The following is a 27,372-nucleotide window of genomic DNA, read 5'->3' as shown; positions in this document are numbered from 1 at the left end:
GAAGGCGTGACCTGGTTCCGGACACTGCGTGAGCATTAACGGGGGCGACTACCGGAGTGGGTACCGGAGCTGGAACCGGAACTACTGAAGCCAGGGAAACCTGAATTTGATCCAGCCTGCCGGATAGTTCTTGGAGATACCGCATCACCTGGTTTTGCGCCGCTTCCTGACTCTGAACACGGGAAACCAGACCTTGGATGGCACTCGCTTCTGGGTTCCGATTCCCCGGGTCCATGTGGCCTGTGTATACTATCACTGACCTGGTCGGAGGGTGTTGTGGACTCGGGGCTTCTTCCGGTGACCGGGAAGAGGAACCGCTACTGGGTCGCAGTAGAGATGGCCGGATGTAGGTCTTCCTCATACAGTATGAAGACGGTAAGCAGGAAGCACGGAGGAATGCTTGGAGGTCTCCTGGAAAACAAGACTTGTAAAAGTGCTGAGTGCTGAGGTACAGAGGTGCTGGTGATATTGAGGTGCTGAAGGCACAGAGACGCTGAGGTACTGAGGTGCTGAGGCACTGAGGTGCTGGAGGCACAGAGGTGCGTAGAGGCGCTCGGGCGCTGAGGCACGGAGGTGCGTGTTGGCGCTCGGGCGCTTAGAGGCACGGAGGTGCGTGTTGGCGCTCGGGCGCTTGGAGGCACGGAGGTGCTGGGAGGCACAAAGGTGCGTAGAGGCGCTCGGGCGCTTGGAGGCACGGAGGTGCGTGATGGCGCTCGGAGGCACGGAGGTGCGTGATGGCGCTCGGGCGCTTGGAGGCATGGAGGTGCGTGATGGCGCTCGGGCGCTTGGAGGCACGGAGGTGCGTGATGGCGCTCGGGCGCTTGGAGGCACGGAGGTGCGTGATGGCGCTCGGCGCTTGGAGGCACGGAGGTGCGTGATGGCGCTCGGGCGCTTGGAGGCACGGAGGTGCTGGGAGGCACAGAGGTGCGTAGAGGCGCTCGGGCGCTTGGAGGCACGGAGGTGCGTGATGGCGCTCGGGCGCTTGGAGGCACGGAGGTGTGTGATGGCGCTCGGGCGCTTGGAGGCGCGGAGGTGCTGGGAGGCACGGAGGTGCTCGGGAACGCTGAGATGCTGGAAACACAGATATGCTTGGAAGCACAGCGGTAACAGGGACAAGGGAGCTCTGGAGATCACGGTTTCTGACAGGCAGAATTGATGATACACAGGCGCCGGATCTCTGCTCGGCGTCTGGCTTTAAACCTCCCGCCTTTGCCTGATTGGCGGAGCGGGCAGATGACGACAGCCCCGCTCCGCCTACCTAGTCCCAGTCAACATGGCGGCGCCCTCGCTCCGGGAAGCCGCCGGAGAAACCCGCCGACCCGACGCCGGACTCCCGAGACCGCCGGAGGAGAGAGGCGCCAGGCCATCCAGGACACCCGCAGAGGCAAGCGCGGCCGCCGCTGCCCGCGAGGTGTGACAGGGCAGACACGTCGTAGGAATCAGCTGCGACTTTGGAATATTCAGAATCCAGCCGTGCTGTTGTAACACTTCCCGGGAGCGTGCTACGCTGATCAGCAACTGTTCTCTGGACCTCGCCTTTATGAGGAGATCGTCCAAGATTGGGATAATTGCGACTCCTTGCTTTCACAGGAGCACCATCATTTCCGCCATTACCTTGGTAAATATTCTTGGTGCCGTGGAGAGACCAAACGGCAACGTCTGGAATTGGTAATGACAATCCTGTACCACAAATCTGAGGTAATCCTGATGAGGTGGATAAATGGGGACATGAAGGTAAGCATCCTTTATGTCCAGAGACACCATAAAATACCCCTCCTCCAGGCTTGCGATGACCGCCCTGAGCGATTCCATCTTGAACTTGAACCTTTTCAGGTATATGTTCAGGGATTATAAATTCAATATGGGTCTGACCGAACCGTCCGGTTTCGGTACCACAAACATTGTCGAATAGTAACCCCTTCCCTGTTGAAGGAGGGGAACCTTTACCACCACCTGCTGGAGATACAATTTGTGAATTGCAGCTAACACTATTTCCCTCTCTAAGAGGGAAGCTGGCAGGGCCGATTTGAGGTATCGGTGAGGGGGAATCTCTTCGAATTCCAGCTTGTATCCCTGAGACACAATCTCTAAAGCCCAGGGATCCACCTGTGAGTGAACCCACTTGTGGCTGAAATTTCGGAGACGCGCCCCCACCGGGCCTGGCTCCGCCTGTGGTGCCCCAGCGTCATGCGGCGGATTTAGTAGAAGCCGGGGAGGACTTCTGTTCCTGGGAACTAGCTGTATTGTGCAGCTTCTTTCCTCTACCCCTGCCTCTGGCAAGAAAGGACGCACCTCGGACTTTCTTGCCTTTTTGTGATCGAAAGGACTGCATTTGGTAATACGATGCTTTCTTAGGTTGTGAGGGAACATATGGCAAAAAATTTGACTTTCCAGCCGTAGCTGTGGAGACAAGGTCCGAGAGACCGTCCCCAAACAATTCCTCACCCTTGTAAGGTAAAACCTCCATGTGCCTTTTTGAGTCGGCATCGCCTGTCCATTGCCGAGTCCACAGGACCCTTCTGGCAGAAATCGACATTGCATTTATTCTAGAGCCCAGTAGGCTAATGTCTCTTTGAGCATCTCTCATATATAGGACAGCGTCTTTTATATGACCCAGGGTTAGTAATATAGTATCCTTGTCCAAGGTATCAAGTTCCTCAGATAAGGTATCTGTCCATGCTGCTGCAGCACTACACATCCAGGCCGACGCAATCGCCGGCCGTAGTAAGGTACCTGAATGTGAATAAATGGATTTCAGGATACCCTCCTGCTTTCTATCCGCAGCATCTTTAAGGGTGGCCGTATCCTGTGACGGCAGGGCTACCCTCTTGGATAAGCGTGTTAAAGCTTTGTCTACCCTAGGGGAGGATTCCCAGCGCAACCTGTCCGTTGGCGGGAAAGGATACGCCATAAGCATCCGTTTTGAAATCTGCAGTTTTCTATCTGGAGATTCCCAAGCTTTTTCACATAACTCATTTAACTCATGTGAAGGGGGAAAGGTCATCTCTTGCCTTTTCTCCCCATACATATAAACCCTCTTGTCAGGGACTGGGGTTTCCTCTGTGATGTGCAACACATCTTTCATTGCTATAATCATGTAACGGATGGCTTTAGCCATTTTAGGCTGCAACTTAGCATCATCGCCATCGACACTGGAGTCAGAATCCGTGTCGATATCTGTGTCAACAATTTGGGATAGTGGGCGCTTCTGAGACCCTGATGGCCTCTGCGATGTAGGATCAGGCATGGGTTGAGACCCTGACTGTCCCAAGGCTTCAGCTTTATCCAACCTTTTATGCAAGGAATTAACATTATCATTTAAAACCTTCCACATATCCATCCAATCGGGTGTCGGCGCCGTCGGCGGCGACCCCACATTCATTTGTACCCGCTCTGTTTCCACATAGCCTTCCTCGTCAAACATGCCGACACAAGCGTACCGACACACCACACACACACAGGGGATGCTCTTTTTGAAGACAGTTCCCCCACAAGGCCTTTTGGAGAGACAGAGAGAAAGTATGCCAGCACACACCCCAGCGCTATATGACCCAGGAATCACACAGTAACTTAGTGTTAACCCAGTAGCTGCTGTATATACTGTTTTTGTGCCAAATTTATGTGCCCCCCCTCTCTTTTTACCCTCTTTCTACCGTGAGTCTGCAGGGGAGAGCCTGGGGAGCTTCCTCTCAGCGGAGCTGTGGAGAGAAAATGGCGCTGGTGAGTGCTGAGGAAGAAGCCCCGCCCCCACAGCGGCGGGCTTCTGTCCCGCGTTTTGTGTGTAAAATAATGGCGGGGGCTCATGCATATATACAGTGCCCAACTGTATATATGCTGCTTTTTGCCAAGAGGTTCCCAATTGCTGCCCAGGGCGCCCCCCCCTGCGCCCTGCACCCTACAGTGACCGGAGTGTGTGGGTTTAGTGTGGGAGCAATGGCGCACAGCTGCAGTGCTGTGCGCTACCTCATATGAAGACTGGAGTCTTCTGCCGCCGATTTTGAAGTCTTCTTGCTTCTCACACCACTTCTGTCTTCTGGCTCTGCGAGGGGGACGGTGGCGCGGCTCCGGGATCGGACGACCAAGGGTGCGTTCCTGTGTACGATCCCTCTGGAGCTAATGGTGTCCAGTAGCCGAAGAAGCAGGACCTAGCTTCAGTGAGTAGGGCTGCTTCTCTCCCCTCAGTCCCACGTAGCAGAGAGTCTGTTGCCAGCAGATCTCTCTGAAAATAAAAAAACCTAACAAAATACTTTCTTTTTAGCAAGCTCAGGAGAGCTCACTAAGTAGCACCCAGCTCGTCCGGGCACAGATTCAAACTGAGGTCTGGAGGAGGGACATGGAGGGAGGAGCCAGTGCACACCAGTATCCTAATTCTTTCTTAAAGTGGCCTGTCTCCTGCGGAGCCCATCTATTCCCCATGGTCCTTACGGAGTCCCCAGCATCCACTAGGACGTTAGAGAAATACAGATAACCTGCAGATAGATATTTTCTGACTCGTCTCAGAGTATGATGCAACTGGAGCGCTCACTTTCTCATTCTACCAATCCCAGGTATACAGTGATCTAGGCTTCTGAATTATATATGTAAAGCACCGCGCTGTATCTGTGTTTGCAGCAGCTCAATATAAATATAATGTTAAAGGGAAAGATGAGCGCTTAGTATACTATTAGCTTATTGTGGCACCTGCGGTGGGATTCTGCAGCAACAGATCAATCAGGTGAGGTATGCGACTCACAGAGTGTCTGGCTGATCTCATTGAGATCACATTCCTATAGATTGTAAGCTCTCACGAGCACGGCCCTCTTCCCTCATGTGCTTATCCTTTTCTTACTTTAATAATCTTCAACTGTACCACATCCAGCAGTCTTCTGCCACCTGATACTTATTCCAGTGTCATCTGCTGATGTAGCTATGTTTATTTACCCTGTACTTGTCCTATACTGTCATCAACTGTAAGTTGCTGTTTTCCTGTTTATTTACTCTCTAATTGGGCGCTGCAGAACCCTTGTGGCTCCATATAAATAAAGGATAATAATAATAACAGTGGGCCACAAATTCAGAGTATGAAGAAGCCTATAGAATACAGGCACCCTGCTCTTCCCTCCCCTCTCCTTCCCTATCTTGCTGGGCCTGTATGGCTCTGACCTGCTTAAATCAGCATTCAGATAACATTGCAGAGGAAAGAAGGGACCAGTGTATCCCAGGTGACAGCCATGGTGGCCCTCTTAGCTGATAGGACACAGAGCAGCTGCTATCTAGCTATGCTTACACTAATATTTCATATATCCAAAGCAGAATACTAAGGAAAGGCTACAGTTTAAATCAAAGTGAAATAATGCAGCAACATTTATGACCACAATGCTGTACAAGCTACTCTGTAGACCTGATCTTAAGTAAATGGTCAGGACAAACCAGCCACCGACACCAGGATGCAGCAGTCACACACACCATCCAAGTGTAAGTGGATCCAGGAACCAAAAGAAATAGTCTGTTGGTGTCACTTACTTCTTTCCTACAACTGGGGGCACTATGGCACCCAGCTGACACTTTCAGTCAGTGTCTGGTGGCCTAGATGCACTGGCAGGAGTGGATGAAACAGCAGGTTACAGTAACACAGTGCAGTCTAAGCACCTTACGGCCTGCTACATGCTGCACACCCCATGTAAGCGTTGTTTTGGAAGACTGGTATATACATACTCTGATCACGATCAGTTCCAGCAGTGTAACTTCAGGTAGCCACATGTGTTATCACTCTCCTCACTCACCCGGCTTCACACTTCCTGTATTCACCATTCATATCTCGTCCACAGTTGCCATATTGGTCCCCAGCTGCGTTGATCCTTTCAAAGCACACGTCTGGCGCAATGCTTGCTCCTGTGATGCACACAGAATGCAAAAGTCAGGCAGTTACATCTGTGCAAAAGGTAAGGTTTTACTGTCTGCAAACTGGTGACGATAACCACTAGTGAACACAACCACAGATCACAATATCCACCTGAGTGACATTGGTGCAAACAGACCTAACACCAGAGAGGATATAAAATGTAGGAAATACTTTGGCCTGAATTCGCACCCACATTGGGGTTGTGAATCTACGTTTACACTGCGACTCACCCGCTCCCCACAGTTGCCGGCACTGCTGTTGGTGAGTGAGACATCTCCCGTTGTAGCAGAAGGCGTCTCCATTTTGGCAAGGAGTTCCGTCCAGCTGGAAGGAGTTAGGAGGACACACAGGAGAATCTCCGATGCAGAACTCTGGCAGGTCACAGGCTCTGGCTGTCCTCTGACACAGGAACCCAGGTGGCCTCAGCTAAACAGGAATTTACACAGAGGGATTACGCTACAGATGTGTACCACATGTTCCGCTGTGCTCGGGATATCCATATAACAACAGTCGCTTGTGCTTATCAGCTGTTCATGCAGGTTCTCCTGTTATTTATGTAACAAAGTAGAGATGACTTACTCTGCATAGATGACAGCAGGCCCCATGGGCACACTCAGCCCCCGGTAGCAAAGTACATGTTGTAGCATTGCAGCATTGATTATCACATTGCTGAAAGAGAGAGAGGTTACGAGAGACTGTTAGGGAAACAGTAGAGTGCAGAGACAATGGGGTAAATTTACTAAGGTGGGAGTTCTATTTAAGATGGGATGTTGCCCATAGCAACCAATCAGATTCCAGGTATTACCTTCTAAAAGGTGCTAGAGAAATGAGAAGTAGAATCTGATTACTTGCTATGGGAAACATCCCATCTTAAATAGAACTCCCATCTTAGTAAATTTACCGGTGAGTCAGAAAGAGAGCAATGCTGATGTGTTCAAGGGACAAATGCACTTAGTGTTTGTATGTATTGGTGATTAAGAGACACCCTGAAATCTGTTATCTCTACAGCATATAAAATAATCTAGAGGTAACCAGACCATAAATGGGCTGTCATGCTTAGGTTTGGAAAAGCAAAAATGGAAAATAAATAATTACACTTGGTAAACATTTTTTTAATTACCTTCAAACTGCTGTATTTAACTATTCATACAGTCTTAAACTGGCAACAATTCCTGGATGTTTTAAACTGCTGGTGTTTTGGGCAGAAAAAACCCCCTGGAAATGTGCAGTATCAGTCTTGCCAGAAGGTGAGGAATCACAACACACTTCTAATGAGCACAATTGTTAATTATTGATTAAGGAGGTAAATAACATTAATGATACCACTTTCAGACTAAGGGGGATATGTACTAAGCAGTGATAAAAGTGGAGAAGTGAGCCAGTGGAGAAGTTTCCCGTGGCAGCCAATCAGCTGCTCTGTATAGTTTTGTAGTATGCAAATTATAAATGTTACGGCACTGCTGATTGGTTGCCATGAGCAACTTCTCCACTGGCTCACTTCTCCACTTTTATCCCTGCTTAGTACATGTCCCTCTAAGCCTGAAACCCGTGTTATTGCACGTGAACGCGCATTGGTCCGGTGTATGTCTGAAAGGTCCGACCCGGGTTGACAGTCGCTATCAGGGTTTTTCCTGGGACTTGCAACCCGGGTCAACGACCCAGCTCATGTCTACAAGGTGCGACCCGATGACCCGGGCCATGCATAAAAGATATTAATTGACTGTGGACAGCAGCACTTGTGGTGTGTGGGGTGGGGGGAAGCGGTTTTCTGTGTTTACAAAATCAGTTCTATTCTTTACATATAAATAAGGATGGCAATGAGTTTAGAGGCATATTCTAAACTGGTGCTTTTCTGGCAGTTTTTAAGCGTCGACCTTTAGAGATTTGCAAAACTGCTGGGAAAACCACCTAACACCACTTTGTAAATTATGCCCTTAAGGCCTCATCTAAAAATTAGATCCATTTTGTGCAACAAATGTTTGCATAAAAATATTGGTGCAAAAATTAAAATGTACATGTGTATGTTGCACAAACACAGCATATTTCTGCCTCAGACGTATGGCAGGCGTACAAATGCGCCTTGTTACACCCCACAATAGCGCGGAGCTAGACAGTGTTAGTAGCCAATATACGAAAGCTGTATTACACTATCCCTATACAATATAATGTAATAAAGTGTCATATACACAAGAGGTGATGATGTTATTAATAATTGCCAAGTTCTTTATAAAATGTAATGAAACAGAAACACATCTCTCATTCACCACTTCACAAGTCCAGTGGGCTCTCTGAGCCTTATCCTGTGGCCCTCGGCTTATTCTAGCTTTACTGTCGGGGAAGGGGGGGTTATTGAATTACTACGGAAAAAAATTGCAGTAAAACTGGAATTTACCGCAATTTCTTACTGCAAAAGCGGTTTGTGGGTAATTGAACTCCTCACTAGGGGCCTAATTCAGACCTGATCGCTAGCAGGCGATTTTTGCACTGCTGCGAACAGATAGTCGCCGCCTACAGGGGGAGTGTATTTTATATTTGCAAGTATGCGATCGCATGTGTAGCAGAGCTGTACAAACAGATCTTGTGCAGTCTCTGCACAGCCCAGGACTTACTCAGCTGCTGCGATCACATCAGCCTGTACGGGGACGGAATTGACCCTCCCTGCAAACGCTTTGGAACGCCTGCGTTTTTCCAATCACTCCCTGAAAACGGTCAGTTGCCACCCACAAACGCCTTCTTCATGTCAATCTCCTTGCGAATGGCTGTGCGAATGGATTCTTCGCACATACCCATCGCTGAGCGGCGATCCGTTTTGTACCCGTGCGATGAGCCTGCGCATTGCGGTGCATGCGCAGTTTAGACCTGATCGCCCGCTGTATGAAAATGCAGCCTAGCATCAGGTCTGAATTAACCCTAAGTCTGTTGGAATTTATCAGTTCTAACTAGATAAGCTATTTTTTAATATACACATGATTCAGAGCTGGGAGCAAATTTGCACATTGGCAAAACCAACCTGCACTGCAGGTGGGGAATACTTAAAATTAGCAGAATTATTTAAATTTAGGTAGGACGTGTTTAGCTGAAATCTAAATAGCAGCGTAAAAAATAAAGCTGTCCAGCATTTGTGGGCTACATGCAAATGCAGCCAGTATTTATCCTGCATGCAAAAAAGCATAAATGCAATTGCACCACTTGCACTGCAACATGGTTTGTCCAGGTGCATAGTTATTCCTTATGTTTTTATTTTGCTTCCAATTCTGAATAAGCCCCAGTATATTTTTCTTTCGGAGTATGTGTAATAAAAACTTGTGAAAATGTACTACACTATATTGGTGTTTTATTACTGAATAAAATATATATATGTATAGTTTCATATAAAGCTATTCACGATGTGTACACACAGAACTAATAAAAATGAATAATGAAGGTCCTAAAGTGGATAGGACCCAGTAAATTCACTGATGGTGTTGAGGAAGAGGCCACCAGGGCACCCTGTAACTTGTAGTTCACCCCCAGCCAGCAAGCCACAGATCGCATATCCTCAGCATTATATCATACCTCAGGATCCCCACAGTCACACTGCTCTCCCTCCTCCAAGAAGCCATTTCCACAGCGTGGGCCCCCGTAAAGTGTCTTGGTGTCCGGCGTGTTACTGAGGCACATCCCCCCTCCTGAGCGCAGGAAGCGCTCCAGCTCCCGTTTATTGCAGTCATTGAACACTTTGGGGAAGGGGTGTCTATAAACGACACACAATAAAGTTACATGGCTACCTTTAAAGTCCCCAGTTATTCACTTTCCATTACTTTGCTCCTCTCCATTATTCAGCTGTCTTTCCCATAGTAACAGAACAGTCTTATTTAGTAACGTCCAGAGAGCAATTATCTGCTCTGACTTATAACAGGTTACATAAAAGTTTTTAGCAGACTGGAGTACACAGAACGATAAATTGATATACCATGTTTTCTGCTTTCCCTATTATTTTATTTATGTATTTATTTTTAAATAAGGTTTCCTGTCCTGCAGGTGCTTGTAGGGGAGCTCCACCTTTATGGAATTTCATTGTCCGGGCACGTTTATTTGTGTGATCCTTGGATATGTGTAGAAAAAATGCACAAACCAGAACGTATTTGTTATACTGTCCGAGGACAAGGAACAAAATACAGATTGCATGGACAGTAGAATTCTTGGAAGATGGGGTTCTCATTTAAATTTTTAGAGGCATTCAATAAGAGTGAATTTCCAAATGCACTTAAAATGTCTTTGATGAAACAAAAGAGAAAATTGTATACCATATTTCATTTAAGTTCTTTTATTTTTTTACATAGAACATATTTCTGCCCATTTTAGTCACTAGAATGTATTTTTTTCCAATAGTTTCTCAAAAATAGAAATTTTATAGCTGTTTGCTATTTTCCATATCCAAGATAAGACTTCTTAATGCAGTGCACTACATTAGTTGGGTGAGGCTGGCAGTCGCAGGCGTGTCGGAGTCAGTGATTGCGTCTAAAGACGCTGTTGCACTGACACCGGTGGCCATGTCCAATGGAATGGCCAATGGTGTGCATCTTTGTACGCTCATCGGTGGAATTGCGCCGCAGATGGTGGGAGCATCAGTAGGACGCCCACCAGCACGGCATTACCATAAGATGCAGTAGCAGCTGTGACAAGATATACGTCCACCTCTCAATCACCCACATCATGTTCATTCCCCTATCACAGAATACTCTGCTCAATTACAGAATGAAAGCAGTGTTCTCACTAAGCCCTCACACAAGAAACATAGTTTGTTTTTAAAAGTGCAGTATTGCTATTATTTCATTCTGATATTCTGTACATCAGAGCAGCCATTTTGTTTTGCCGAAGGTCTGATGTGTGGCACGCTGTTTACCCACTGCAATGTTAAAAGACAATGCTCTGAGGAAGGTAAGTTTTACCTCCACCACTTTGCTCTTGTGCCTCATCCAGGGCCATATATGAGGCAATGGTTTTTGGGTCCACAATTGCAGAGAAGAAGTTTCTAAATGATTCAGGTTGGTGGAAGACATATGCCTCAAGACCCCTAGGTTTAGGGAGAATTTAGTCCATAAGGATCCGACATATCAGTCACCAGCCCAAGCATTAAACATATAATGCAACAAAACATGGACATGCTACAAAAAAAGGCAAAATAAATAAGTGTATAGGTGCCGTACAGTTCGGATTTATGAAGAGGTGTTTTTTTTTTGTTTTTTTTAACTCTTCAGGTTTCTGCAAGGTTACATCCAGAACAGTACAGTCAATTACACAACACTCTCTGGTAAGGGGAGGAACAATGACAGCATTATGGGTGTCATGTTCCTTTCATTATCCGGTTACAGAGCTTGTAAAAACAAACATTAATGATTATTTAAGATGATAATCAATAGTTCTATCCCTATTGATGTAGTCAGGATACTGTGAAACCCTATAGTTCTAATTGGGGTTTGGTGTAAGCTCAAATGGCAACGTATAAATGAACAGACAGAAGTCCCAACTCCACTATACCAATATCACCCCGTATAAATTCACAGCAGCGTCCTGTACCACAACTGAAGAGAATTTACTTGATTATAGTTGCGTTTAGACAGTATGAAGCTCATGGGCACTGAGTGGCTGCAAATACATGGTACAGGGGTAAAAATAACGTATATACCATTTTAGGAAACAGACACCCAAAGCAACATCTCCATGTCTTGAGAACCACAGAAAGTTAATTTATTACTACAAATGTAATAGGATAAAAAGAAATCTAGAATTGCATTAGTCTTTAACTCGGCAATGTGAATAATGTCTGTCAGACTACTTTAGGAAATATTTCTGCATTTAGTATTACACTGTGCAATATTTTGTTTTCCAATAGTCTATAACGTTTCCCCCCTAGTATGGGTTCCCTTACATTACCATTCAACATGCAGCCCTCCAGCTGCTGTAGAACTAACATCCCAGCATGCTCTGCCAGTTTTAGCATGCTCTAATAGCAAAACTGTGGCTAGACATGCTGGATTGTCTAGTTCCACAGAAGCTGGAGGGCAGCATGTTGAACACCGCTGCCCTACATTATCCAGTGTTTTTTTATTCTACAGGTAAAGAGTAAAAAAACTACAATTCCAGAATTCCTCCTGTCTACGATAAATAATGGGGGCCGAATAACATAGCTTGCTATGCAAAACTCAGCATAGCAACAGATCTGTGAAATACTCTTCAAAAGAGAGAGTAGGAATAACAGCAGCAACGTCAAGCATGGAGCAGGCATCAAGCTTAACCAATCACATTAGTATTAAATGTGATCAATTGGACATAGGGATTTGAATTTTAACAAATATAAAAATGATATAATCAGTAGGTTTACTCACCCAGTTGCAGCTGCCATAATGCAGCCACCGTCTTCTGGTTTGGCTGAGCAACAGCCTGCAGCATCATGGCTCATCCCGAAATTATGTCCCATTTCATGGGCCATCGTGGCTGCAACTCCAATAGCATTGTCCGAGTGATCCTGCAAAACAACAGCAGCAAACAAAGGTAATCCCGATTACATGAAAAGTACTTTTGCAACTAACATATATGCTTACAGCAACGTTACTCTCATGCGTCGCCAATGCCCCATCAAATAGAAACTGCAAGTAAGTTGTAGATTTTTTTGTCTGGATCTGGTCTAATGATATCTATGAATAATGTTCCGTTTGATTTTTGGGGCTGGACAAAAAAGGTCAACAGTCTTGAGTCTTTATATCTGAAATATTGCTATGACTGCTTTCAGCTTGTTCCACAATAATATATTTTAAATAAACCTCCACAATATTTTCATTATATTTATTCTTTTGGATTTTTTTTAAGGCATGCAGTGCCTTCTACTAGCCTCTAGGTGTAGCTGCTGCAGTTGCTGTATATGGAAAGCATCTGGCCAACAGCTATACTGCACCACATAGTTGCCGACTTTTGGGCTGCTCTCTCCGGGAGAGAGCAGCCAGTCGGCTCAGCAGGGGGGCGGGCAGTGAGCGGATGTGAGGAGGGGGATGGGCCGGAGTTGGCACGGGGGCGGGCCGGAGGAGGACCAGAGGAGGGATGGGGGCGTGGCTGCTGGATCGCGTCATGCAAGCCACGCCCCCACTGTGTAATGCCGCAATTACCGGCATTATACAGTGGGGGGCGTGGCTTGCATGACGCGATTCAACAAGAATCGCGTCATCGCCTGCCCGGACTGCCCACTTCACTCGCAAAGTGGGCAGCCAGGCAGGGGGGGACCTCTGTAATCGGGAGACTTGCCTGCTCTTCCGGGGGGCCGGGAGGGTCACCCGATTTTCGGGAGCCTCCCAGCCATTTCGGGAGGGTAGGCAAGTATGCTGCACCATAACCACGTACTATTACCAAACTACACCAACATACAGCTTTTACCTCAAAATATATCCCAACTTGACCTCTCCGCTCTGCACAAGATCTATGTCTCTCATCCACACGCATTACTCGCTCCCATTCACGATTGCAGGACTTCCTTCGGGCTGCATTCACTTTGTGGAATGTCCTCCCACGCTCAATGATATTCTCCTCTAGCTTTCAAACCTTCAAGCGTTCCCTGAAAACTCACCTCTTCAGGCAAGCTTATCAAATTCCGGTACCGCCCACATAACCTTCATAAATATTCATATCTCATTACATCCCCACTGTACAGTCCACATATCCTACCATACAGTATTTTCTTTTTATTCAATTGACATCCTCCTGACTGGATGTAGTTATGTGAACGGCGGTCAGGAGACCCCTACATCCCACCCGCTCTAAATCCCAACAGTCGGCATGCTGACTAGCAGGGACTATTCCCAGGGCCGTCTTTTTGTATGGGCTCAATGGGTTCTTACCCAAGGGCCCCAGGAGTATAAGGGCCCTAGACTGATAGCTGAGGTTCCCCTCTTTCCAGGGGTACCAGATTATTGAAAATCGGCCCTGGGGAACCGGAGATATTCGACTTGAAAGCAGTGGTCCCCATCCAAGCCTGTTATCTGCTCTTCCCAGCCAGATATCTCGGGTTCTGTCTGACTTAAGAGTTTTTCTGAGGGTATACTCCAAAAGCAGGGACTCTCTCCTTTTGCTCGACACTGGCAGCTTGTCTCTACTATGCCCAGAACCGGGGATATCAGCCTTCCAGCAGCTGGTCTCTGCTCCAGATCCACACGCCTGATATGCAGTTTTAGATTTTCGTTGGTGGATTGCTCTGGTTCCTGAACTCTGATCCCCAAGTCCCCAGTAACTCCTGAAAGGTGGGACTCTCTAGTTTTTTTTATCCCATTCAAAGCTAAGAAATATATTTTCAGGAACTTGAGATACCTGTAGTCAAGCAAGCTGTCCTCCCACGGGAAAATAAATACAGTATTAAGCCCACTCCACTATCCACCCCTCCCCTACATATTAAACACCTCTTACCACCCTGAAAGTCATGCACCAGGACCCTTTTATTCAGCCCAATGCCACCTTCTACAGTTTAGCCCCATCTGTGCAGTAAAGAAGTAATTAGCAGAAATGACTGCTCCAGGTCCTACATGCTGAGCGGAAGATAGAACACCCCCTACCGCCCGCAGGACATCAAAGCTGCCGCTGATAGCACCCCCCACCCCTACCGCTGGAGGATGGGTAGGGGGCCCAGTGCATTGCTGTGCCCAGGGGCCTACACTGCTGTTAAGACGGCCCTGACTATTCCCACTATTCCCATTCACAACCCCAACCCCTCTTGACATCTGGCCAACATTGCTCTGTGACTATCATACAGCCCACCAAGAAACATTGCAATCTGGCTGGACCATTATGTAATAGATAACACCTATCTTTGTGTATCAGTGTCTATTTCCCAATAGGTTGTAAGTTTGTGCACAGGGCCTTCCTACCTCTGTGACTGTCTGTTATTACCCAGTTTTGTTCTATCACAGTTTTTCCAATTGTAAAGTGCAACGCAATATACTGCGCTATATAAGAAACTGTTAATAAATAAATAATACTGTACATACGCGTAAAAACAGCGATAACTACAAGGTAATATGAACCATATATACAGTTGTGTTACTAACTCTTGAATATTTCATGAAATAATAATAATAATAATATATTTCTTTTTTTTTTTTATTAGGAACTAGAGAAATCATTGAGGCAGTGGTTCATAGTCTAAACTGTGCTAAAACAACAACTAAAGATAAAGGGGGTTATTCAAGTTGGTTAGAAAAAAAAATGTGCTGCATGTGGGGCAGATAGATAGTTAGATTTGGGTTGGTTATATTGGCCCTCATTCCGAGTTGTTCGCTCGCAAGGCGAATGTAGCAGAGTTACACACGCTAAGCCGCCGCCTACTGGGAGTGAATCTTAGCTTCTTAAAATTGCGACCGACGTACGCGCAATATTGCGATTACAAACGAGTTAGCAGTTTCAGAGTAGCTCCAGACTTACTCTGCCTGTGCGATCATTTCAGTGCTTGTCGTTCCTGGTTGACGTCACAAACACACCCAGCGTTCGCCCAGGCACTCCCACCGTTTCTCCGGCCACTCCTGCGTTTTTTCCGGAAACGGTAGCGTTTTCAGCCACACGCCCCTGAAACGCCGTGTTTCCGCCCAGTAACACCCATTTCCTGTCAATCACATTACGATCGCCGGAGCGAAGAAAAAGCCGTGAGTAAAAATACTTTCATCATAGTAAAGTTACTTGGCGCAGTCGCAGTGCGAACATTGCGCATGCGTACTAAGCGGATTTTCACTGCGATGCGATGAAAAATACCGAGCGAACAACTCGGAATGAGGGCCATTGTTTCTGTGCAGGGTAAATACTGGCTGCTTTATTTTTACACTGCAATTTAGATTTCAGTTTGAACCGACCTCACCCAAATCTAACTCTCTCTGCACATGTTACATCTGCCCCACCAGCAGTGCACATGGTTTTGCCCAATTAATAACTTTTTTGGTTTGCTAACAAACCTGAATAGGGCCCAAAGTATCCATGTTTTGTATCCATGTTTTTACAATCAATTGTTGCCTATGTTACATCATAAGTGTATGCAAAATGCCATTTCTCCATCACACAATTTGACAATAACACTGACTGTATCTGTCTTACCATATTCACTCCTCCAGACTGAAAGGATGAGCACATTGCCTGTAGTGGAGCCAACCCAATGGTCGTGCCATGAAAAGAGCGCCCTCTACAGGAGACAAAAAGAAAAATAGGAATTTAATACCTACCGGTAATTCCTTTTCTCTTAGTCCGTAGTGGATACTGGGGTCATGTACTTTAGTACCATGGGGTATAGATCGGGTCCACTGGAGCCTTGGCACTTTAAACTTTTAGTGTGTGTATGTATGTGCTGGTTCCTCCCCTCTATGCCCCTCCTACCAGACTGTGGGGCTGATTTATTAAGCTCGGTGGAGTGATAAATTGGAAGGTGATAAATGACCAGCCAGTCAGCTCCTAACTGTCATTTTTCAAACCCAGCCTGTGACATTGTAGTTAGGATCTGATTGGCTGGTGCTTTATCACCTTCCACTTTATCACTTCACTGAGCTTAATAAATCTGCCCCTCAGTCTATGAAAACTGTGCCCGAGGAGACGGACATAATCTGAGAGAAGAATAATACAACAGCGGTGCGGCAACAAGCCAACACACAACCAGAAATGAAAGGAGGGCGCTAACCTGAACAGAGGCTAGCAACCCAACCAAACCCGGATAGCACAGCTATTCCAACAACATAACGGGACCGCAACGCCGGTCCAACCCAATACTTACACAGGTAAGCAGGAAAGAAGCACTGAGGCGGGCGCCCAGTATCCACTACAGACTAGGAGAAAAGGAATTACCGGTAGGTATTAAATTCCCATTTTCTCTTACATCCTAGTGGATACTGGGGTCTTGTACTTTTAGTACCATGGGGAAGTCCCAAAGCTCCCAAACGGGTGGGAGAGTGCTGAGACCCATGTAAAACCGCCTGACCAAACTGAAGGTCATCCTTGGCCAAGGTATTGAACCTATAGAATTTAACAAACATGTTCGAACCAAGTAGCAGCTCGGCACAATTGTAGGGCCGTAACACCCCGGGCAGCCGCCCAGGAAGAGCCCACAGACCTTGTTGAGTGGGCCTGAATAGACGTCAGCAAAGGCAGAGCCGCCGAAGTATAGGCCCGTTGAGCGGTCAACTGAAGTCATCGAGCAATAGATTGCTTAGAAGCTGGCCGACCAATCTTGGAGGCATCATAAATGACAAACAGTGAGTCAGATTTCCAATGACGGGCCTTCCGTTTGACATACATCCTCAGAGCCCAGAACCACATCCAAGGACTCAGGACAACGGAAGCATCAGACAACACTGGAACCAAAATAGGCTGATTCACATGAAAAGCTGACACCATCTTAGGCAAAAACTGAGGATGGGTCCTAAGTTCTGCTCTGTCTTCATGAAAAATCAAATAAGGGCTCTTACAAGATAAGGAACCTAATTCAGAGACATGCCTGTGTCACAACTGAGGGCTGGTGCTGACCAGGGGGAAACCTCAGTTGTAGGGGCTGTGGTATAGGTGTACCTGGGAGGCAGTACAGGGTTCTTGGACATGCAGGGAACCTTTAGAACAAATGCCCGAAGGCGTGACCAAGACAACGAAGGAAAGTTCAAAGGTTTATTAAACACAGTTCAGAGGAATACGGATGACTTGGTACAGGTAACAGGAATCACAGTTCAGAGAAATACTTGGGATCGATGACGGAACACCGATGGTGACTTGGGATCGATGGCGGAGCACCGATGGAGACTTGGGATCGATGGCGGAGCACCGATGGAGACTTGGGATCGATGGCGGAGCACCGATGGAGACTTGGGATCGATGGCGGAGCACCGATGGAGACTTGGGATCGATGGCGGAGCACCGATGGAGACTTGGGATCGATGGCGGAGCACCGATGGAGACTTGGGATCGATGGCGGAGCACCGATGGAGACTTGGGATCGATGGCGGAGCACCGATGGAGACTTGGGATCGATGGCGGAACACCGATGGAGACTTGGGATCGATGGCGGAACACCGATGGTGACTGGGGGTCGATGGCGGAGCACCGATGGAGACTCTGGATCGATGGCGGAACACCGATGGTTACTGGCAGGGCAGAGCACCGCTGGAAGCTAGAAGCTGGAAGCCGGTCTCAGGTAACTGCCAGTCACAGGGAGCAATGTAGACACTGCAGAGTCAGGCTGTACAGCAGAGAAAGTCCATGGAAGAACTGCACACTGGAATCACTGAAGACAATTGAAGCACTGACCACCTTTCCAGCCCAGGAACAAGATATTTATACCAGCTGGGAAACAGGGATTGGCTGGCTGATTAACCAGAGACCAGAGTGCAGCTGCTGGGTAATTAGGTAGAAACCAGAGTGCAGCTGATAGGCTGAAAGGTATCACGTGATTAGGAAAACATGGCTGCGCCCATGCTAGCTTTTGGAGGGAAAGATTGTTTGTAACTTGCATGTGAAACTTAACCCTGATGCTGCCAGAATCACAGTAAGGAGATTAGAGACAAAGAGATGCAGGGTGCTGCATGCAGACAGTGCAGATGGAATCCAGGCTTGGAACACTGGGACAGTCTCAGGAGGCATTTGGAAGGTAAATACTGATAAGGAATTACCTGGATCGTGACAGCACCCCCTCCTTTAGGAGTGGCCCCAGGACACTTCTTATAAATTCTTTACCTGAACAAACGGAAGGATCTAGATTGAATCCTGATGAACTTAAACTGGCTGGAACCAGATGAGACTGTACTGGACCTATGGACGAGACCAGATTGAGTCCAGACAAACTTGAACCGGCTGAGACCGGCGGAGACTTTGGGCCGACGGATAGGACAGGATTGAGTTTGGAGACTGTAGAATCAGCTGGAACTGAAAGAGTCAGAATCCGGTTAGAACCGGAATGAGTGGTATCTGAGTGTTCAGTTAGACCATCCTGGACCTGGTCCATGCTGGATGCCAACAGGGTGGTGCTCTCTGAAGACGGCAAACAGGAGTTCATAACTGCATCTGTAGCACAAAAATTTCCATCTGGGAACTTGGCTCTGGATACTTCCCTTGGGGCTGAAACTTTGGTGACCCCACCTGGGGTTGACGAATTAGACACCTCTCTCGGGGTTGTTTTCTCCAGCACCCCTCCTGGGGCTGACAGATCAGAAACTCCTTTTTGAGAAGACTCATATGCCCCTACTAGAGCTTGAACATTGGATACCCCTCCTGGGGTTGCAGAAACGAACGCCCCAACTTGGGCTGTAGACACAGACGCCCCTTCTTGGGCTGTAGACACAGACGCCCCTTCTTGGGCTGTAGACACAGACGCCCCTTCTTGGGCTGTAGACACAGACGCCCCTTCTAGGGCTGAGGAAAGTTCGGACACTAGGATCTGGTACAGTACCAGATATTTACCGACTGTTTGTGTCCCCTGACGTAGCCGGAGGATATCAGAGGAGGCAGAGGTCACACGACCTGGTTCATCAAACATGCGCCTGAAGGTTGCCACGAAATCTGTGTATGAAGAGAGCAGGACATCAGACTTCTCCCATAGAGGTGATGCCCAATCGAGGGCGGAGCCACTGAGGAGGGAGATGATGTAAGCAACCTTGGTGCGGTCAGTTGGGAAACTGCCAGGCTGTAACTTGAAATATATCTCACACTGATTTAGGAAACCCCGACAGGCTTTTGGGGAACCATCAAACTTGGCAGGTGTCGGTAAATGGAGACAAAGAGCAGAAACAGGAATGGTGGGTGGGGATACCACCAAAGGTACTGCAGTCGGCACACTGGATGCCCCTGAACCACGGAGGGTTACTTGTATTCCATCCAGCCGAGAGGAGAGATCCTGGAGACAGCGAATCACATGGCCCTGTGCAGTCTCCTGACGTTCAAGGCAGGCTGCAAGTTCTTGCATCGGCCTGGTCGCTTGGACCTGGTCTCCGGCCGGATCCATGAGGTCAGTGCTTACTGTCACAACTGAGGGCTGGTGCTGACCAGGGGGAAACCTCAGTTGTAGGGGCTGTGGTATAGGTGTACCTGGGAGGCAGTACAGGGTTCTTGGACATGCAGGGAACCTTTAGAACAAATGCCCGAAGGCGTGACCAAGACAACGAAGGAAAGTTCAAAGGTTTATTAAACACAGTTCAGAGGAATACGGATGACTTGGTACAGGTAACAGGAATCACAGTTCAGAGAAATACTTGGGATCGATGACGGAACACCGATGGTGACTTGGGATCGATGGCGGAGCACCGATGGAGACTTGGGATCGATGGCGGAGCACCGATGGAGACTTGGGATCGATGGCGGAGCACCGATGGAGACTTGGGATCGATGGCGGAGCACCGATGGAGACTTGGGATCGATGGCGGAACACCGATGGAGACTTGGGATCGATGGCGGAACACCGATGGAGACTTGGGATCGATGGCGGAACACCGATGGTGACTGGGGATCGATGGCGGAGCACCGATGGAGACTCGGGATCGATGGCGGAACACCAATGGTTACTGGCAGGGCAGAGCACCGCTGGAAGCTAGAAGCTGGAAGCCGGTCTCAGGTAACTGCCAGTCACAGGGAGCAATGTAGACACTGCAGAGTCAGGCTGTACAGCAGAGAAAGTCCATGGAAGAACTGCACACTGGAATCACTGAAGACAATTGAAGCACTGACCACCTTTCCAGCCCAGGAACAAGATATTTATACCAGCTGGGAAACAGGGATTGGCTGGCTGATTAACCAGAGACCAGAGTGCAGCTGCTGGGTAATTAGGTAGAAACCAGAGTGCAGCTGATAGGCTGAAAGGTATCACGTGATTAGGAAAACATGGCTGCGCCCATGCTAGCTTTTGGAGGGAAAGATTGTTTGTAACTTGCATGTGAAACTTAACCCTGATGCTGCCAGAATCACAGTAAGGAGATTAGAGACAAAGAGATGCAGCGTGCTGCATGCAGACAGTGCAGATGGAATCCAGGCTTGGAACACTGGGACAGTCTCAGGAGGCATTTGGAAGGTAAATACTGATAAGGAATTACCTGGATCGTGACAGCCTGGTGGACGCCAAGGCCAATAACATCACCGTTTTCCAGGTGAGAAATTTTAACTCAACCCTATTTAAGGGTTCAAACCAATCCGATTGGAGAAAGGACAGAACCACACTGGAGGTCCCATGGAGCCGTGGGAGGCACAAAGGGTGGTTGTATATGAAGTACACCCTTGAGGAAAGTCTGTACTTCAGGTAACACGGCAAGTTGTTTCTGGAAGAAAATAGAGAACGCCGAAATCTGGACTTTGATGGAGCCTAAATGTATATCCATATCCACTCCCGCTTGCAGGAAAAGTAGAAAACGACAAATTCTACATACCACAGGAGACACCGTTCTACTTTCACACCAAGAAACCTACTTTTTCCAGATAAGATGATAGTGTTTCGACATAACCATCTTCCTGGCCTGGACCATGGTGGAAAAAACCCTGGAGGTAAGACCTTTTCTTGCTAGAATCTCCCTCTCAACTTCCAAGCCGTCAAACGTAGTTGCTGTAAATCTGAAAAGACGAACGGACCTTGCTGAAGAAGATCTTCTTGGAGCGGCAGAGGCCAGGGATCCTCCAGAGACATGGTCAGGAGGTCCGAGTACCACGGCCGCCGAGGCCAATCCGGGGCAATTAGGATTGCTTGAACACTTTCCCTTCTTATAGGCCCTGCACACTTGGTGATTTGGCTGCAAGATATGAACAATCTCGTTCATTAATGAACGAGATAACGTTCATATCGTGCAGTGTGGAGGCACCAGCGATGAACGATGCGCGGCCCCGTCGGCTGTGCATGCAGGCCAATATGGACGATCTCGTCCATATTTGACTGCAGTTCTATGGAGCCGTATGACGGGGGGAGTGAAGTAACTTCACTCCCCCCGTCACTGCCCCCCCCCCCCATCCCCCTGCCGGGTCGCCCGTCGGCCATATCCGCCGTCGGGCAGCTCGGCGGTGGATCGTTACATGCGTACGGCCCATAAGTCTTTTGAGAACTCCTGGGGATGTAGGCCTCATTCCCCAGGATGGAGGTCGTGCCTGCTGAGGAAGTCTGCTTCCCAGCTGTCCACTCATGGAATGAATATGGCTGAGATGGCCCTTGCGTTGGCCTCTGCCCAGCGGAGGATTTTTGACACCTCTCGCATCGTCACTCTGCTTCTTGTTCCCCCTTGTCAGTTTATGTATGCCACCGCCGTGGCATTGTCCTGGATCGCCTGACCCTTCAAGAGAGGGGAAGCTTGTAGAAGAGCATTGTAAACCGCCCTGAATTCCAGTATGTTTATCGGTAAAGCCGATTCCTTGACTGACCATAGCCCTTGGAACTGGGCCCCTTGGGTCATCCCTCCCCAACCTCAGAGGGTGGCATCTGTTGTCAGTAGAATCCACGAGTGGATATTGAAACTTCTGCCCTCTACCAGGTGAGGAATCTGAAGCCACCATCATAGAGAAATCCGGGCTTTTGGCGATAGGGTCACTTCCTGCTGCATGTGCAAGTGATAACCCGACCATTTGTCCAGCAGATCCAGTTGAAATAGCCGGGCATGAATTGCCTCGTAAGCAGCCACCATCTTGCCCAGTAATCTGATGCAAAGATGTATAGACACCTTGCGAGGACTGAGTACCGAGCGGACCATAGCCCGGATAGTCACGGCCTTGTCCATCGGGAGAAACACCTTTTGAGATACCGTGTCCAGTATCATTCCAAGGAACTGAAGACGTTGGGTCGGTTCCAGGTGAGATTTCTTGAAACTGAGGATCCACCCATGATCTGTGAGTAGGCGGGTAGTCAGATCGATGCTGTGTAACAGACGTTCCCTGGACACAGCTTTTTTTAGGAGATCGTCCAAGTAGGGGACTATGTTTACTCCCATCCTGCGCAGTTGTAGCATCATCTCCGCCATGACCTTCGTGAAGACCCTCGAAGCTGTGGATAATCCGAAGGGTAAGGCCAGAAACTGGAAATGGTTGTCCAATATGGTGAACCTGAGGTAAGCTGATGAGGGGGCCACATAGGAATGTGAAGCTAAGCATCCTTGACATGCAGAGACACAGGAACTCCCCCTCCTCCAGAACGGACACCACTGCCCTCAGAGACTCCAACTTGAATTTGAACACCCGCAGATACGGGTTGAGAGACTTCAGATTCAAGATGGGGTGCACCGAACCGTCTGGTTTGGGAACGACAAAAAGACTATAGTAATAACCCCTGTTGCATAACAGAGGAGGTACAGGAACCACCACCCCTCTCTGCAAAAGTTTTTGAAAAACCTCTTGTAAGGTAACTTTTGCTGTGGGTAAAGCTGGTAAGCCCGACTTGAAAAACCTGTGAGGAGGGAGCGTTTGGAATTCCAGCCGGTATCCATGGGAAATGAGGTCCCTCAAACAAGGATCCCTGTAGGACTCCGCCCACACGTCGGGAAAGTGTTGAAGGTGAGCACCTACTTTAAAGTCGCCTTGCTGCTGGGGCTAACCGTCACGTGGAGGGTTTAGCGGCAGGGGATCCGGCGGTCTGGTCCAGGGAGACGGCAAGAGTGGTTTATGGGACTTACCACAAGATCCTCTGGAGGTGGTGGAGCCCCCACGGCCCCTGCCTCTGAACCTTGCCACACAAAAGGACTGCAAAGAGGATCCGGTGTAACAACGTCTAGCAGGTGGCGCAGCCGATGGCAGGTAGGTAGGCTTACCCGCCGTTGCTTGGGAGATCCATTTATTGAATTTGTCTCCAAACAAGGCATCACCTGTAAAGGGAAGTTTTTCAACACCTTTCTTGGAATCAGCGTCCGCTGCCCATTGAAGTAATCATAGAGCTCTGTGCGCTGAGACCGCCATAGCAGTAGTGCGGACATTTATCTTACATAACTCCTTTATAGCCTCACTCATAACATTCGCAGCATCTTGTATGTGTTGCAGCAGAGTAACTACCTCATCTCGGGGGAGAGAGTCTAAACCATCAATAACATTATCAGACCACTTCACCACCGCCCTGGAAATCCACCCACAACAATTGTAGGGCGCTGTGCTGCCCCTGCTGCCGTATATATTGCCTTGAGCGTTGTCTCAATTTTACGGTCAGCTGGCTCCTTTAGGGATAGCACCCCAGGGACTGGCAGCACCAAGTATCGACCGACGGTGGGTTTTCCCATACCTTCCTATCATCCGCGGGAAGTGGGAAGGTAGATAAAAACCTCTGAGGAATCTTAAATTTTTATCAGAATTTAACCAAGCTTCCTTGACTAGGGAGTTTAACTCCTTAGACACCGGAAAGGTAGCTGAACTCTTGGGTCTAACATTAAAATATATCTCCTCATCCGGTTCCGCCTCCGGATCCGGTATGTGAAGGACCTACCTTATAGCAATAATGAGGGCCTCCACCCCAGGGGACAGAAAACTGTCCTCATCTATATCATCATTATCCACATCTGGCTGATCAGAATCAGTATCAGTGTGTAAAACCTGTGGCAAGGAGCGTTTGTGTGAAGCCACTAGAGGGATTTTGTGAAGCCTTCTTGGAATCTGTTGCCCTAGCCACACAATCTATGGAGTGTTTTAACACCTGCCTCTCTCTCATAGCTGCTGCTAGCTTAGAATTTACATTGTGAATCATGCTTTTAAAGCTATCCAACCAGTCAGGTGTCTGTGAGCTGGTTCCTTGAGGAGACAAGGAACATTGCTCACACATGAGAGACCACGCAGAAGACGGGTTAGAATTACAAGCAGCACACATAACTAAGTCCTCAGACATGATACAGTACAAAAAAGCGCAGCTAAATGTCCCACACCCCACACAGACTCTAGAAAGCCCTTTGGAGTGACACAGAGGAGCAGACCCAGCACACAGAACACAGCAGCACAAAGCGTGTATGTAGTGAATATAATAACAGTGCAGCGGCGCTACCGCTGGCGCGCTCCCCCCTGGCTATGACCCCCTGGTACCAGTTCTGACAGCCTGTAACAGCATGGGTCCAGGAGGAGCAGTGTGCCTGCAGCCTTGATGATCCGCAGCAGCAAGGAAATGGCGCCTTCCCACCGCTGGTCCCGCTCCGGGAAGCCCCGCCTCTCACAATGGTGCATGGTCCCTTTCAATTGTATACTGGCAAAAGGTGTAAAACACTATTTCTGTACTGTATACAGTCCACACAAAGCCTTACAGACTGTGAGCACTGCGGGGCTAGCAGACCTGAGCCAGTATGTCCGCGGTGGGCACCGCAGCTCCGGGTCGGTTACCGCCATGCGACCTGCCGCCATTCTGCACCGGGGACCCGCTAACTGTGACACCGGTGTAACACTCAACGCACCAGTATCTTCGGCATCTGTTAGAGGGTGACGGCTAGCTGCCGGCGTGGGAACACATACCAATGATGTGTGATCAGTACCTCAGGAGTTCTGTGTCCTGTCAGCTGGGATTACAAACCATTAACCCTCAGGAGGTTGGTTTGGTCCCCCCTCTAAGTCCCACAAAGCAGGTAGTCTGTCTGCCAGAGTTACCTGAAAATAATAAACTACATTTAAAGTAAAGAAAAAATCTCTGGAGCTCCTGAGAAGTGCACCTGGCTCCTTGGGCACATTTTTCTAAACTGAGTCTGGTAGGAGGGGCATAGAGGGGAGGAGCCAGCACACACATACACACACTAAAAGTTTTAAAGTGCCAAGGCTCCAGTGGACCCGATCTATACCCATAATACTAAAGTACAAGACCCCAGTATCCACTAGGACGTATGAGAAAAACTATTCGAAATATAGCTTATTACATCAATGAAATTATTATTATTATTACATTTTATTTATAAGGCGCCACATGTGTTTCGCAGCGCCGTACAAAGGACAGTACAGGGAGACAAAACAGCATTACAGTAAATAAATAACAGAAATAGTGTACAGGTAACAGAGCACCACACCTTTTCAAGACATAATACAGCTAAGATGTAAGTATTGAGGGATTGATCATCGTACTACTAGAGGCTGGTGGCCATAGATGGAGATGAGCCTTTACTTGCAGGGTAAAGATGGTCTTTGAGTAGGGGAGAGCTACGAGTGAAATGTGTTGAGACGAGGGCTTAGATAACAAGAGGAAAGAGGGCCCTGCTCTGAAGAGCTAACAATCTAGTGGGGAAGCTAACAATCTAGTGAAATAACGTAACAAGAACTTTTTTAAACCAGGAGCAAAGCTATTTTGGCTCCTTTACAGTGTATTATCTCTGCAAATTTGAGGTCAGTGTATGGAAAAACATAGCATTAATGGCACAATATTTATAAACCGCTACACAGCATGCCAACAATTGTAAATGGACATCACAGACCTTGCTCCCTTGTTTGTGAATATGGAAGCAAAACACAGAGCACTTAAAAGGGTAACTTCACTGAAAGATAATACTGGGGAATTAGAGTCATTATGCTGGTTGTTATAGGTTACTGGAAAGACTCTGTATACTTAATATAGAACTTTTGCCTGAAAGTACCTGTTGATAACCCAGAAACACACTGGGACTCATTTACAAGTCACGCAATGGCCAAGTTACAGGACAGTGTACCAAAAAATCCTTTCTGGTGGCACGGTTTATCTAAACTTGCTCAGGTGAATCTAGAACTTGCTTTCACAGAAGTTTTTATCCACTCTGGACGACCCCTTCTTAATGAAACATGCCCTCCTCGTTTAGTTGCCACCACGGAGCTTAGTCACCCTGCAGTGTTGGGAGGAGATATGGGAAGGCTGTGGGTCATAGCACTTAGCAGGGAGCCAGAGCTATCATATCACAGAATGCATGCTTTACTACTTCAGCCAGAATCCCAGCAGACAGCGGCAGTCTCAGCACTCTGCGTATTGATTTGTACATACTGATGGTAAACTGCCTTTAGTACATCTAATCAGTTTTACAGCCTTACTAGCACAGTACCCCTGATCTCGGCATAAGTGGCGTATCTATAATGAGTGCAGAGTGAGTCAAGTGGGACCTGTATTTACCCGGCGGTTGCCTGTGCCCCGGTTCCAGGAGTCTCTTTGTATATATGGTTCCATCCCCATATTTCTGCATATGTGCAGGAGTAGGCAAAGATTCTGGTAATGAGCCAGAACACAGTACGTTCTGCTAGAACAGGCTTGTATGGGAAGGAATGGTGACATTTGCAATGGCCAGAGAGTAATGGGGGCTCATTCTAAGACCCTTCCCCATATCCAACCAATACTTTACTTTGAGTAGCAGTAACATTCTCACGTTATGAGCTGTGCATTGTCATGGGGTGTCTGTAATAGGAGCTTTTGTCTCCATGATAGGAAGGCACGTAAGGTGATGTATGGATTCTCAGACACATTGCATTTATCTCCAGCAGTCCAGACCTCCAATCCAACTAGAGCAATGCGAATATTCAGAGCCCTGTAGAACTGGGGTATATAATACATACAGCTATAATTAATATTGGCAGTGAATGACAAGAGTAGA

The 27,372-nt window shown here is 47.9% G+C and overlaps 1 protein-coding gene across 1 annotated transcript in view; it reads right to left on the bottom strand.

Annotated features, from left to right (window-relative positions):
* Positions 1 to 27,372, bottom strand: part of ADAM19 (ADAM metallopeptidase domain 19) — a 181,991-nt gene that overhangs the window by 33,048 nt on the left and 121,571 nt on the right. Inside the window, exons 9-15 of the mRNA XM_063928395.1 lie at positions 27,148 to 27,314; positions 15,983 to 16,067; positions 12,250 to 12,389; positions 9,437 to 9,614; positions 6,461 to 6,550; positions 6,112 to 6,307; positions 5,763 to 5,871 (exon numbers count right to left, since the gene is read on the bottom strand). Coding sequence (XP_063784465.1) covers positions 5,763 to 5,871; positions 6,112 to 6,307; positions 6,461 to 6,550; positions 9,437 to 9,614; positions 12,250 to 12,389; positions 15,983 to 16,067; positions 27,148 to 27,314 — 965 coding nt within the window. The remainder of the gene's footprint in view (positions 1 to 5,762; positions 5,872 to 6,111; positions 6,308 to 6,460; positions 6,551 to 9,436; positions 9,615 to 12,249; positions 12,390 to 15,982; positions 16,068 to 27,147; positions 27,315 to 27,372) is intronic.

Source organism: Pseudophryne corroboree, chromosome 6, assembly GCF_028390025.1.
Source record: "Pseudophryne corroboree isolate aPseCor3 chromosome 6, aPseCor3.hap2, whole genome shotgun sequence".
Classification (NCBI taxonomy): domain Eukaryota; kingdom Metazoa; phylum Chordata; class Amphibia; order Anura; family Myobatrachidae; genus Pseudophryne; species Pseudophryne corroboree.
The sequence above is the reverse complement of the archived record's forward strand: the minus strand, read 5'-3'. Positions and strand labels throughout refer to the sequence as shown.